The sequence below is a fragment of the Myotis myotis genome, unplaced genomic scaffold (genome assembly GCF_014108235.1).
Source record: "Myotis myotis isolate mMyoMyo1 unplaced genomic scaffold, mMyoMyo1.p scaffold_m19_p_2, whole genome shotgun sequence".
In the NCBI taxonomy this organism is placed as follows: domain Eukaryota; kingdom Metazoa; phylum Chordata; class Mammalia; order Chiroptera; family Vespertilionidae; genus Myotis; species Myotis myotis.
Window position 1 is genome coordinate 180,516,850 of NW_023416324.1, and position 14,647 is coordinate 180,531,496.

The 14,647-nt window shown below is 38.4% G+C and overlaps 1 protein-coding gene across 10 annotated transcripts in view; it reads left to right on the top strand.

The window, feature by feature from the left end:
- The window catches only part of TBL1XR1 (TBL1X receptor 1), a 171,063-nt gene that overhangs the window by 92,907 nt on the left and 63,509 nt on the right, over positions 1 to 14,647 (top strand). For 8 of the 10 annotated variants that reach the window (XM_036349728.1, XM_036349723.1, XM_036349721.1 and 5 more), the window contains one exon: positions 1,236 to 1,310. The exons of 1 other annotated variant lie outside the window; for it this stretch is intronic. Coding sequence is in view for 1 of the 9 variants with exons in the window: in XM_036349718.1 (XP_036205611.1) it covers positions 1,236 to 1,310 (75 nt within the window). In the remaining 8 variants the exon portion in view is untranslated. Of the gene's footprint in view, positions 1 to 1,235; positions 1,311 to 3,148; positions 3,268 to 14,647 lie in introns of all 10 variants that reach the window. One more of the 10 variants, XM_036349719.1, reaches the window with a different exon arrangement.

Genomic DNA, 14,647 nt, shown 5'->3' on the forward strand with positions numbered 1-14,647 from the left:
TGAATGTATGCCCAAACTTCTTTTCTGATAAGGGTACTCTGCCGATTTGGGGATAACAGGTCACCCTATATGGCTTACAGCTCAAAGGTTCATGAAAAATTCATAGTAAAATAATGGATGTTCATAACATGACCCTGGGGTAAACAGAGCCTAGCTGTGATCTAAGTATTGTTTGGACTCAATCATAATATCTATAGAACATTTCTTCCATAGGTGTAGAAAGGATCTACCAACTTGCTCACAAGTGTCTTATACCAAAAAGCCTTGGGCTCATTCCTCTCTCTTGAAACACCAGAGGCTGATGGGATAGCATATGTTGATATAACCATCTGTAATTCTTAATTTCTAGATTTCCTTATAGCTTAAGTTATATGGTAGCACTAAGGTTTTAGACAGCCATGGAGCTGTCAATCAGCACAAATGAGAGTTCCAGTCCACTACAGATAAAATCTGAGGGGAACAAACTTCAAGGGATTAAATTCTGAGTTATTCAGTGTATTTGCTGCGTAATCTTTTTGGTATTTCTTGACTTAATTTACCTGTAAGGTGTATGAGGTAAAGCTCCTACGTTGCTTTCTGTGGCATCAGCTTGTGCTCTCACAGGAAACTGTGCTCTGCTCTAGAACCTGCACTGGTCAGTGTCTCTCCCACGAGTCACCACTGACAGGTGGTGTGAAAAACGACTTGTATTTACAAAAAGGGTTCATGGAAGATAATGTGCTGGGACTGAGCAATTGAGAAGACTGGGAAACTATACAAAATGTAAACTCTGAAGAGATTAAAGTTTAATAAGTTTTGATGGAAATTGTTTCAAAACCAGTCATGTATTTCTCTTTATTATTAAGCAATATATAGAATATAAGTTTAGTACCATTCTTTATGGCTCATGATTGTAGATTATTAGCATACTATGTTGGGCCCTTTTACAATAATGTTTGCATGAATTGAGCTGAATGTGGGTCAGTTTGTGCAGATTCATCTCTTGAGTCTCATTTTGTTCATTGTGCCAGTCTTAGGAATGTTATACAGATTCACTGCCTGCCGTTTCTTATGCATTCAGAAATTGATGATATTGTTTATGATTATAATTGTTTACGGGGAGAAAGATAGTCATTGGTGGAGAGCTTGAAGACATAAATGAAGATTATTTCATACATGTAGAATTTGGCATGAGGAATCTTTTAAACTGAATTTGTTTTAGGGCACACTGAATATTTTACTTTCCTTTTTCTCAGCATCAGCAACAGCAACTTGTGATTGGTGGTACCGGATATTCAGTTGTACATCCCCACATCAATGCACTGCCAATGGTAAGAATTGCTCCCACTCTGAATGTTAGAGTGTTTTAATGCTCTTTTTAGTATTCACTTATTTTTAACAATCTATTAAGGAAAGTTTCTCACATCTCACAAAATATATATGTGTTCCCAAACAAAAGAAATGTTTTTAATATGTAATTTAAGGCACTTAAAATATTTTTGATAACTTAATCCTATTTATAAAGAGGGAATATGCAAATTGACCACAAATATGGCGGCGCCCAGCCCCTCAGCCCTGCCAGAGTCCCCCAGTCCTTTCAACCCTGCTGGAGGGGTGGCAGGCGTGCGGTGCAGCCAGACCCGCCCTCAGCCCCCAGCCACGCAGGGCTGGCCGAGGCTTGCGCTGCTGGCAGTGGCAGCAGCAGAGGTGTGATGGGGGTGTTGCCTTCCCCTGATCGCCGGGTCGCCTTCCATCCCTGAGGGCTCCTGGACTGTGAGAGAGGGCAGGCCAGGCTGAGGGCGCGCGCTCCCCCCCAGTGCATGAATTTTCTGTCATGAATTTTCATGCACTGGGCCTCTAGTATAAAATAAAAAGGCAAACCTTTACTTTGAAGATTTCCATTATCTGTAGGTTTTATAACTTCTTGGTTATGGTTATCAGGATGAAAAGTATTATTATGTTGTGATGATACTGTATTTTAACAAGTAGACTATTTTGGGAATAGAATTTCCATGGTAAACTTAAGTTATAGTGGCAGTAATAACTTGTGTTTTTGTCTGTCATCTTATAGAATAGCCTGATTTTGCATATTGCATTTATCCAAATACAGGGGGTCCCCAAAAAGTACTTGATAATGAAATGGATTTTAATAAACACTGCCTTTATAATTACTCAGAGTGTGTATGTATTTTTTGGGGCACCCTATATTTATAATTAAATGGCTGAAATTCTACCTGTTAGCTAGTGGATAATCTTCAGGAGAACCATTTTTATCTATTTAAAAATTTCACTCAGAAGCCTTGTGGAATAAAAGTCTGTCAGCTGTGTTATACAGCAGAAAGACCACTGGGCTCTGTAGGAGTTGGGATTTGCTTGCTTTCTTGCATGTGTCTTGGATGACTTTTGTCAAGTACTCATAAAATATGATGATAGAATTGGACAAAATTTCTAGCTGTAGGCAGAATGATCTCATCACTGTTGATTAGAATTCAGAATGATTCTCCCTTACAAAAAGTAATTCCTTATCTAAATGGTATTGCTGTGTATTTGGGGGAATCAATAAATAGGATAATTAATTTTTACCTTTTGTTTTTAAAGAATTAATTACTTAAACAGTATCTTCCATTTCAAAATAGCACATCATCAAAATTTTTAACAACTTTTACTTAAATGTTTACATTAAACATTAAATCAGGGAGCTATGGAAACTGATAAAGGTTTATAGGATTTTGTGGAAAATGGTAGATGCATCAGTATGAAATTAAAAATTAACTGAAACCAGGATAATAGGGTGAGATAAGTTATCTGTGAAAATATTCCTAGGAGATGATTCATTTTAAAGATGGATTTGTCAGTGTGTTGATAAGAGGAGGATTTCCTTTGTCTAAACTATCTTTTGAATTCTAAATTAACACCTCTCTCCAACTATGTCCCAGCTCTCCTCCATCTCTCTCTCTCTCTCTCTCTCTCTCTCTCTCTCTCTCTCTCTCTCTCTCTCTCTCTCTCTCTCAGCAGATAATGGAGAATGTTGTGGGAAACATAATTTTTTTTTTTCTGTCTTTACCTAACTTGAAGGAATACATGGTTCATCATTAATTTATGAAACACTGGGTTCTTTAGGGTGGTTGGGTGACTCATTAACCATCATTAAATCTGCTATTTCCTCTAGAGCACTATAGAGTTTCTATTGTAAGAAGCAGCTCCATGGTAAATCATCTTTGGCATTTTGGACTATCTGCCCTTGGCGTTTTGTTTGAAGTTCACATTTGAAACCTGTTAGTTTACTAGGTAGGTTGTTGGAGTCTTAACTATTTGTGACATGTCTCCCTTGAGAATCAGTTGTGCAGGCTTTTGGACTCTGAGATGTAGGTGCCTATGCAACTGGCTGTCTCTTCTAAGTGCCTGTTCTTAAGTGAAGTTTTAAATGTGCTGCTTACACAGGATATGTATTGTGTTTTTTTGTTTTGTTTTTTTCTTTTTGGAACAACTCTTAGACTGTATCTTAAATTAGATCATCTCACCTTTGCCAATTTTGTTGAAAATCATTTTTAAGTCACGACCACAGAAATTTACGTTTATGTAGTTAGTGTGTATTAGAAATGAAGGGCAAAATTACAACAAATTTGCTTATAATCTAGCTGAGGACACAAAAGCCATTCCTACACATTTGCATATGATGCTTGTAAATTTATAGATATTGGCCCTAATGATGGTCTTCCTCTGGACCTGAAAAATGCCATAGTGTTCAGGGTTATGCCTGCGTTGTGTAGTATCTTATCTTTTTTTTTTTTTCTTCTCTCAACGTGCCATAAAGGAATGCTTTGTGGGAACAGTTAACTCTACCACACCCACACCCTCCCTCAACTTTGTTCTTGATATAATAACCATGAGGGATTCATAACATTCATTTTTGTCTCTTTCTTTACTTGCCTAGGTACAAGTTATTTTAATTCTAATTGTAACAAGTCATGGTGATTTATAGCTACCTTCCTGTATTAATGATTTATACTACTTTCTATAATTATCTTATTACATTAATAGAACCCATTGGCCAACAGATGTGTATTATTATTGTAACTTTTTATTGTGAAAAATTTCAAATATACACTAGAGAGAATAGCACAATAAACTCTCAGCTGCAATACTCATCAGTTTTGTTTCATTTAATCATTTTGTTACCATTAACACCCCCCCTGCACACACACACCTGATTATTTTGAAGCCAACACTTACATCACATGATTTCATTCATGAATATTTTATTATGTATCTATGGAAGATATGGATTATTTAAAAATATATACCAAGATGCCATTATCATACTTGAAAAATCGAGAGTTTTTTCTTTTTTGAAAAGGAATTTAAATATGCTTTTTAAAAATTGTGGTAAAAACATAAAATTTATGTTTTAAGTGTGCAGTAAATGCAGTGTTAACTGTATTCACATTATTATACAACAGATCTTTCAAACTTTTTCATTTTGCAAAATTGAAACTCTGTACCTATTGAACCACAGCTCCCAATTCTTTCTCTTCTCCGGCCATTAGCAACAAGTTTACTTTTTGTTTACACTAGTTTGACTACTTTAGCTACTTTTTATAAGTACGTATGTTTCTTTTGTGACTGGCTTATTTAAAGCATATTGTGCTCTAGGATTATGCATGCTATAGCACGTGACCGGATTCTCTTTTTTAAGGCTGAATAATATTCCATTGTGTGTGTGTATCATATTTTCTTTATTCATCATCAGTGGACATTTGTGTTGCTTGTACCTTTGATTATGGTGAATAATGCTGTGATGGACATGGGTGTGCAATATCTGGGTGTGCAGATATTGCTTTCAGATCTTTTTGGCTATATAACCGAAGTAAGATTGCTGTATTATGTGGTAGTTCTAGTTTTAATTTTTTGAGGCACCTTTATATTGTTTTCCAAAGTGGCTGCATCATTTTATATTCTTAACAATAGTACACAAGGGTTCTGATTTCTCTGCATTCTTCCAATACTTGGGATTTTCTGTGGGTTGTTTTATTTTTTGGATAGTGGTCCTCCTAATGGGTATGAGATGATGACAGTAATTTCTTTTTTCTTTTTTTTTTTTTTTGACAGTAATTTCTTAGTATCATTATTTAACCATTTGTTTCCTCACCTACTCATAAATAGTGTTTCTACAGAATCACAACAAAATACATGTATTTGGTTGGAATATACAGCTTATGCTTTTAACTATTAATTTTTCCCTTTTAGGGGAAAAACCTGTAAGGTTTTCTCATTTTGTGTTTCATTAATTGCATTCCTGTAGTGAAATACCTCTTTCCCTTGTATATTTTGGTAAATTGGTAGTTAGATCTAAAAGCTTAATCTGATTCAGGGTTTTTTGCTTTATTTGGAGGGCATCATATTTCATGGGTGGTGTTATGTAATTCCTTGAAGAATCACCTAGTATTTGATTGTCTCTAATTGTTAGATTAGGTGGCCACTGCTGATCATTGCCTTGATCCATTATTTCCATGAGTGTAAAGAATGTTGACATCCTAATTGAATCAAGTCTTTAGTATCTGTAATATTTCTACAAAGAGAAACTTCCCTCATTGGATATTCGATTCCCTGGTGGCACAGTAAAGGCATACTAAATACTTGATTCTTTCCTTTAATTATGAATTTAAAATACTGGGTTGTTTCCTAGAATCCTGGAAAAGTAGACCAATGAGGATTTTAAGATGTCATTGTGAGCTTATGGATTTAAATACTAGATGTTTATTGCATGTAGTTTTTATTCTTATTCCTATGGATGCTTCATTGTCTTGGCTGAAGGAGCCTTTTTGATAGTGGCTTTCCGAAAAAGTAAATATTTGTTAATACATCAATTTTAAATGATACATAACATCTGCCATTTTTTAGGTGCTACCCAAAGTAGAGATGGATATTTATTTCAAAACCAGACTTTCTGCGCTCTTATCTCCCTGCCATGTAACAAGGCAGACTTCATTACTACTACCAATATGGTGTGTGTGTGTGTGTGTGTGTGTGTGTGTGTGTGTGTGTGTGTGTGTGTATGGCAGATTACTCTTTGAGACACTGTGGCCCTTGTTTGTTGTTGCCTCCCCTCCCCTGGCCCTTCACCTCTACATGCAGACCTGTGATCTATAGTGTGGTAGCCACTAGTCATATGTAGTTGTTGAGCACTGGAAATATGACTAGTCATAATTGAGATGTGCTGCAAATATAACATGCATGCTGGAATCTGAAGATAATTTTTAAAAAGTAAAATCTTGATTATAAGAAATATTTTGATATATTGGGTTAAATAAAATTTGTTATTAAATTCAATCGCCATCTTTTCTTTTTAAATTTTCTTATCTATAGAAAATTTAACATTTAGATGGTTTGCATTGTGGCTTGCATTGTGACATTATTGTTCTAAACTTTGCTAGTCTCAGCTACCTGACCTATATATTATGCTTATTTGCCAGAAACAAGTAATTAGTACAATGAAAACCTGGCTAATGCTAAGATCTGGGGAAACTAGAATGACCCTCAGAGGGTTCCTAAAATTAGATCATGGGACTACATTTCACAGCTAAATCGACATTACTCATTGAATGGGCCCTCATTTTGCAAAGGAGGTACTAAGGCTTAGAGAAATGATGCCATATCACATACTTTGTCAGAGTTACAGACCAAGACTTGAACCAGATCTCCTCATTTGCAGTCCAGCACTTAAAAAGAATTCTGTCATACAAATTATACAGAATCTGGATATTCTTCAAAGGTTAATCATGACCTTCCACAGGACCTCTGGAGGAGACAGAATAGGATTAAAGCCTCTTGGTTAGAGATCTCTAGACCAGCGGTGGCCAAGTGGTCCGCGAGGTCCGAAAGGTTGATGACAGCTGGTTTAAGGAAACCTTTTGGAGCAGTGGTCGTCAACCACTGGTCCGCGGACCACTAGTGGTCCCTGAGATCCGAAAGGTTGGCGAACACTGCTCTGGACGTTTTCGTTACGGTTAAGAACTAAAGATGCAAACTGTCAGGAAAAATTTTTTAAATTAAAACTAGACTTCCCCCCCATATATTTGAATTCCCTTATTCAGAAAGATGAATTATTCAGTGTTGGCTCTCCTCTGTCTACATTTATTATCTTATAAAATCATTCTCCCTCTCCCCTCAATTTTTCACTTATAAAGTTTTCATTTATTTCTTTTTATACTTTCCAGTGTGTACTTTATCTTGTGGAGAGTGGATAAAGTAGCTGCCATAATGTCTTTGATCATTTTCATCTCTGGATCATATCAAAATTGGTATCTGTTAATTGCCTTTTTCTTTCAGAATTGTTCAGAATTTCCTGATTCTTTGTATGTTGTGATTTTTTTATTGTATCCTCTTGGGAGCATGATTATTATTTTTCTCTTTGATTAAAGCAGGTGATCAGTATGGTTAGGTTTAAACTACAAGTTCTGTTACTCTGGTGGTTCCAAAGTTTGTTGGTTCATTTTTAAGGCCTTTGCTGAGCTGCTTTGGGTCTGTTCCTTATATATATCACTCAGGATTAGTGTGGGACACAAACAGTGGCTGATATCTTTAGTTCTCCAAATCTTTGCTTCTTAGGGTATGCTCTACATCAGTGGTTCTCAACCTTGGCTGCACATTAAAGTCACCTGGGAATCTTTTAAAAATCCTGATTTCTGGGCCTCATCCTCCGGAAATTCTGTTTCTTTGTTACTAATGTTGTGGCCCCACCCCATAACAAAGAAACAGAATCTCCGGAGGACGAGCCCCAGAAATCAGGATTTTAAAAAGATTCCCACGTGATTCTAATGTGTAGCCAAGGTTGAGAACCACTGTTCTACATAGACACCCAAAGGTGTCTTGGGACGTTGTTGGTTCATACACAGGAGTACAGGATCCTCTCCTTCAGCTTTCATACTCTGCACCTGACAAAGGCCTGTTTTCCTGGTTTAGTTTGTTTTTTTGTTGAAGCGGCTGGCTTAATCAAGTTTTTAAGAGGGAAAAAAGCCAACAACCCCAAAATAGGAATATCAATTACAGTCTTGAGCAAGTGAGTTCAGGAGAATAATAGGGAGGTGTAGTTCAAAAAATGAAGAATTGGCTTTCATCAGACAAATCCTTCCACACACCCTGACCACGGTCTCTGGGTAATGATGGAAAGAAACATTATGAGGGCACTGTCAAAGAAACAAAACAAGTAGCCGCTGGACTAGCCTTGGGTGCGTTTCCTGTCTAATGGTTTTGCCTGAGGGAAGGTTCCTGTTGGCTTATTGGCAGTCAATGGCTTGAGGAATCCAAGACAGAGTTCGTAACTACACAGCAGCTGCAGAGTAATGGAGACAGCAGGAGGAAGAGGGAGGAAGTCCCAGAACCACAGAGTTAGGGCACCAAATACCCTATATAACCTCTGCCAAAATGGGGCCGCCCTCTCACCTCAGAACAGTTCAGGTGTCTGTCAACATGAGGATACATAAACAAGCTGTGCTGCCTTTGTACAACAGAATATGACTGAGCAATGGAAAGGAACAAACTATTTATTGATGCCTATAGCAACCTTGAAACATGCTTAGTGAATGTAGCCATACATAAAACAAGACATTCATGTATGATTTCCATTTATATGATGTTCAAAAAACAAAAACATGCAAATTTCATCTGTTTAAAAGATGGGATGGAGGAAGCAGAACTAAATTATGTTGGAAAAAAGTAGTCGTCATGGCTTAGAACTGGATGCCTGGGCATTGGGGACAGGGACTAATTGGGAAAGGGCGTGTGGGAACTTTCTAGGGCACTGGTAATGTCCTGCCTGTGTTCTCTTAGGAAGAGCACATGCGAGTCAAAACTGATTGAATGGTACAGCTACCTTGTATTCATTGTTTGTTTGTGTAAATTTTTCTTTAAAAGAAAAACCATTTTACTTTGCTGTAGTTAATGATAGGCAAGCTGAAGAATAATATATGGGGAATTATACTGAGGCCTGCAACTTCTTTTAAAATGCTTCAAAAATTAAGACCAGTTAATAGATGTGGGAAAACAGATACAAGGTAATATTAATTTTAAAGTCTTGGTGGTGGCTCTGCAGTTTTTCATTTTTTCTGTATGTCTGTACATTTTTATAATAAAATGTTATAAATATACTAGTAGTTAGTATTTCTCTAAAGCAGATTCCTCTTAATATGTTTTTAATGGTTTCATCAAAATTGATACTATTTCTTTAAATTTGAAAATAGTTTGAATTGATCAGTGACATTTTTCTGCCTGTGCACTGAGCTCTGAACTGTTTAGATGCAGAAAGATATAGGAATATAAACAATAAAAGTGAGAAGACAAAATATATCCACATAATAATTTGATTACCTCAAAGTGACACAGCGAAGACTCATTAAGATAATTTATAATACATAAATTCTGAGGGAATGGATACATAATTAGAGTATGCTCAGAATCAAGTATGATTAATGGGAGATGGACTCCCTGGGGTTGCTTATTTTGAACAAGTTTTGAAAATGCTATTAGAGAAAATTACTAGATTCTCTTTCCATTCTTTTAATTGACCAATTGTCAGTTATGAATAATGGCTTAGAACACATTTTTTAGTGTGATGTATTCATTTTTCAAAGAAGGAAGTCTGCTTAATTTTTATGCTAGAATTGTTAGCCAAATTGGGTGATTAGAATTTGTTTTTAAAGATAATCTATTTTAGGAATATGGTTAACAGTATATTAATGAGTTTTAGAGTTGAAAAGCAAACAATCATTGTTCCAGCATTTTGTGGTTCTTTATAAACTTTTAAGAGACAAATATAGTGCTATTATAAGGTATTGACGTAATATTCGACATTAAGTATCCTATATAATAATAGAGGAATATGCAAATTGTCTGTTACACTGCAACATCACGACTGGGTCAGAAGGCTGTGTCCCCACTCTCTTCTCAGGCAGCTGCAAGGCCCAGGGTAGGAGAGGATATGATAGGAGAGGATAAGAAAGGAGAGAGAGAGGAAGGCAGGCCTGCATGCAGACAGGCTGAGAGGAGAAACAGAAATACAGAAAGGGAACAAAAAAAAGACACAGGAATGGAAAAGGGAAGAAAACGCAGGGCTGCACATGCCGGGGGGGGGGGCAGTTAGGGGAGGGGGTGGCAGAGCAGGTGCACCTGGCGAGGGGTGGGACACAGGTGGCGTGGAATGGGGGACCCCACCCAGACATGAGAGGAGGGCAGTGGTCCCAAGCATGCGGGCCGTTGGCGGGTCCCGGATGAAGGCTGGACGGTCCTAGGCCTTCTGGGCTGAGGCGCTCCTGCTTCACGGCAGCAGAGCCCAGGCCGTGTGGGCCTTGGCTACCCTCGCTGGGCCGGGTGTCCCGGGCAGGGAATGGGAGCAGGACGGCGGTAGGGAGGCTGGGGAAGGGGGAGCAGCGAACACCTGGCCGGGGCTGAGCCCTGGGCTGGGGGTTAACTCCCCCTCCCTCCCCCCACCCCCACTTCCCGAACGGAAGCTTTAAGAAGGGAAGGAGGGAAGAACTTTATAAAGGAGTCAGTAGAGAGCAGAGTTAAAGAAGGAAAGAGGATGTGTGAGTGAACTGTAGGCGCTATAATGAAAATCAAGTATAGTTGTGTACTGGGGACAGATTTTAAAAGTAGGAATCAGAAAAGAAAAAAGATAAATGATAGTGAATAATTAGGCAGGTAGATAGATAGATATTAAAACAGCGGAAGTAAGTAGAGAAGAATGTATGGGAAAGGTAGGATGAGAGAGAAAGAGGGAGGGAAGAAAAGTTTTAAAGGGGAGCCAGTAGAGCTTTAAGGAGAACAGGAAGAAGGAAGAAATGGGGGAGAGAGCAAAGCATGTCTGAGGGAGGAAGTGAAGACAAAAATTAAGGTGGGAAGGAAGGAAAAGGAGGGCAGGGGTAAAGATGAGGGGGGAGGATAGGAGAAAGATGGGAAGAAGGATGACGGAACAAGTAGGAAATAAGGATGATGATGGAAGAAGTAAGAAATAAGGAGGAAAGAAAAGTTTATAAATAATGAGTCAGTAGGAAAAAGTGTTACATAAAGGAGAAAAATTGTGTGAGAGGGAGAAGCCAAAAAGGAAGTAAAATACAATTGTGTGTAAAGATGGTAACATTTTTTTAAAAAGGTAATAGGGGTGACCAGGCTGGCAGGGGAGGGCAGTTAGGGGGATCAGGCAGGCAGGCAGAGTGGTTAGGGCAGGCAGGCAGGTGAGCAGTTAGGAGCTAGAGGTCTTGGATTGTGAGAGGGATGTCCAACGGGATTGGGCCTAAACTGGCAGTTGGACATCCCCCAAGAGCTCCCGGATTGGAGTGGGTTCAGGTTGGGCTGCGGGACCCCACCCCCCCATGCACGAATTCCTCCCTCTAGTAATATTTATAAAATAATAATTCATTTTTTCTCATTTAATTTACTTTTAGGAAATCTATTCTGATAGGTTGAATGTACATATCAGAATAAGTTGAAAGTCGGTGAGAATGAGAGAAAAATAAAATTAAAACGTGAATCGTAATTATTAGGGATGATATTTTAACCATTAATCTGATCATTTTATTTTTTCTTCTCTAATCCTGAAATGAGAACTTCCAAAAAAATTAAGCAGTTGATATATTTTAGAAAATGAAAAGTTACATATAATTACTTAACAGTATATTGACTTCATATTTTTCTAATAACCTAAAATAGTCAGACTTGAACTTTTTTTTGGTCTTTTGTCTTTTTTTAAATTTAAATGTATTTTTATTGACTTCAGAGAGAAAAGGAGAGGGAGAAAAAGGTAGAAAACATCAATGATGAGAGAGAACAATTGATCAGCTGCCTCCTGCATGCCCCACACTGGGCATTGAGCCTGCAACCTAGGCATGTGTCCTAACCAGGAATCCTGGTTCCTCAGTCGACATTCAGTGACTGAGCCACTGTCTTTTGGCTTTTTATCTTTCCAACTAGAGCAGCCATGGGCAAAATACGGCCCGCGGGCTGGATCCGGCCCGTTTGAAATGAATAAAACTAAGAAAAAAAAAAGACCGTACCCTTTTATGTAATGATGTTTACTTTGAATTTATATTAGTTCACACAAACACTCCATCAATGCTTTTGTTCCGGCCCTCCAGTCCAGTTTAAAAACCCATTGTGGCCCTCGAGTCAAAAAGTTTACCCACCCCTGAACTAGAGGCTCGGTGCATGAAATTCATGCACTGAGGGGGTTGTCCCTCAACCCAGCCTGCACCCTCTCCAATCTGGGACCCCTCGGGGAACATCCCTCTCACAATCTGGGACTGCTGGCTCCTAACCACTCGCCTGTCTGATTGCCCCTAACCGCTTCTGCCTGCCAGCCTGATCACGCCCTAACTGCTCGCCTGCCGGCCTGATTAACACCTAACTGCTCCCCTGCTGGCCCTATTGCCCCCAACTACCCACCCCTGCCAGCCCGGTTGCCCCCACTGCCCTCCCCTGCCGGCCTGATCACCCACAACTGCCCTCCCCTGCCGGCCATCTTGTGACTATGGGTGCCGCCATCTTTGAGGGCAGGGCAGTCAATTAGCATATTCCCTCCTTATTAGATAGGATAGTATTGCAATAATATAAAGCATTACCATTTTTCCTAGGTATTATAACTCCCTCAAAGCAAATGGGCTGGTATGTTGTGCCCAGCTGTAGTCATTTTTATTGTTCCAGGAATTCTGTATTATTGATATCTGAGATATTTTGGTCTTAGAGAAGATTGTGTGCTGACTTATATAAAGTGGTGGAAAGAATTACAGCTGTACTTATTTTCTAGAGATAGAAATTTAGTGAGGGACAATCTATTGGGCTTCACATGACATACCAGCTAGTTATTTTAAAGATCACATTTTTCTTTAACTGTTTATCTTGGTACCAGCACCATCCTAGAGGAGAATATTTTACCCACGACAATAATCCTAAATTTTTGCAGGAGTTTTTTTACACTGTAAAAATTGGCTAAAACTGCTGCTTATAGTATCTTATCATTAGTAATAGTATTTTATTAGTAATAAGCTAATGCTAAACTAACATTTTAATGTAAATAAGCTACTGTTTAAGTCTCTGAAAAAGTCATGGGGGAGGTAAGGGAGATGGAGAAAATGGCTGGGTACAGCTGATACTCAGAATAGAGCCCTGCAGTACGCTCTGCATGTCCATCCTGATTTCTGTTGTTTGCCATTCAGTTTAAGGGTATTTTAATAACAAACTCGTTAGGATTATAAATCCAAATACCCAAATTAAAATGGAAAATATATTCAATATAAAGGAAAATCTTGTTTCACAGATTTCCTCTCTGAGACACACATATATGTCACAACCATGAAGACTTTTATTTTTGCCTCTGTTTTTACCAACCAGAGAGAAATTTTATTAGTGATTCTGAAAAACATATTAGGTACCATATTGCCAAGGTAAAATGTTGAAATTAATAATTAATGGAATTGTGTGGATGTCAAGTTATTTTATAATCCCTTAGGTAATTTGTATAAAATAAGCATTGAAAAACAAGTTTTTTTTCTCATTGAATGTTTCATTATATCTTTATTAGAGGCTCGGTTCACGAGTTTGTGCATGTGTGTGGTCCCACAGCCTGGCCGGCCATCAGGGCTGATCTGGGCTGCGGGAGGCTGGCCAGCAGGGGGAGGGGCCATAGGAGGTTGGGCTGCTGCGCTTATCAGGGCAATGGGGCTGGCCGGCCAGGGGGAGGGACCGCAGGAGGTTCGGCCTGGTGGGGTCGGGGGAGGGACCGAGGAAGGTTGGCTGTGGGAGCGCACTGATCACCTGGGGGCAGCTCCTGCATTGAGCCTCTGCCCGCTGATGGTGAGGGCGCATCATAGCGATCAGTTGTTCAGTCGTTTGGTCGCTTAGACTTTTATATATAAAGGTATCTTTTAAAGATAGACATTGCATCCTTTAATAGAGTAGATTTCTGAAAGAGTTTGGATTATTGGTTCTCATGTCTCTAGAGTTTTAAGTCTGCCAGGTCAGAAGCATAGCATCAACATAAGCAAAAAATAAATAAACATAGAGTATCAGCTGACCCATGAACTTAAAACTTACAATTCAATTTATTAGACCTTGGAGGATTAGCTGGGACCCAGGCAGTTAATTGTACTTAGGAAAGTACAGTTGTAAAACCACTGGTTTTGGAGGCACAGAGCCTTTCTATCATTTGTTACTGATAGAAGCTTGATTTCTTTCAGTATAGAAACTTTAAACACAAAGACACCCTTTTTTATGTTTCTGTGTCACCCAGTGGGGAAAAAAAGTCATTTTAATTAGCCTTGTTGTTGGAACGGAAAAGCCAGTTTCTATTTTGAGACCTAACCAGAAAAAAATGATTGCATAGGGAACATACACTCATTAACAAAGAAGGATATCACAAGCATAATAGTTATTTTATTGCATATTGAAGTTAAATAATTGTTTAATTATTTTTCTTGTCATTTTACTCTTTGTTCAGTTACTTAACTGAGGATAGTTATGAGACACTTTGTAACTTGACGTCATTACTATGCCAAAGGTGTTCCTGTACTATTTTCGAGATTTACTTGGGTGGTCTGGCTAACCAAAGGTGAATAGATTTTTTCAGGACATAATTTGGTCAATCATTACTAAATCTAGTTTATATAGTAATACTATTAAG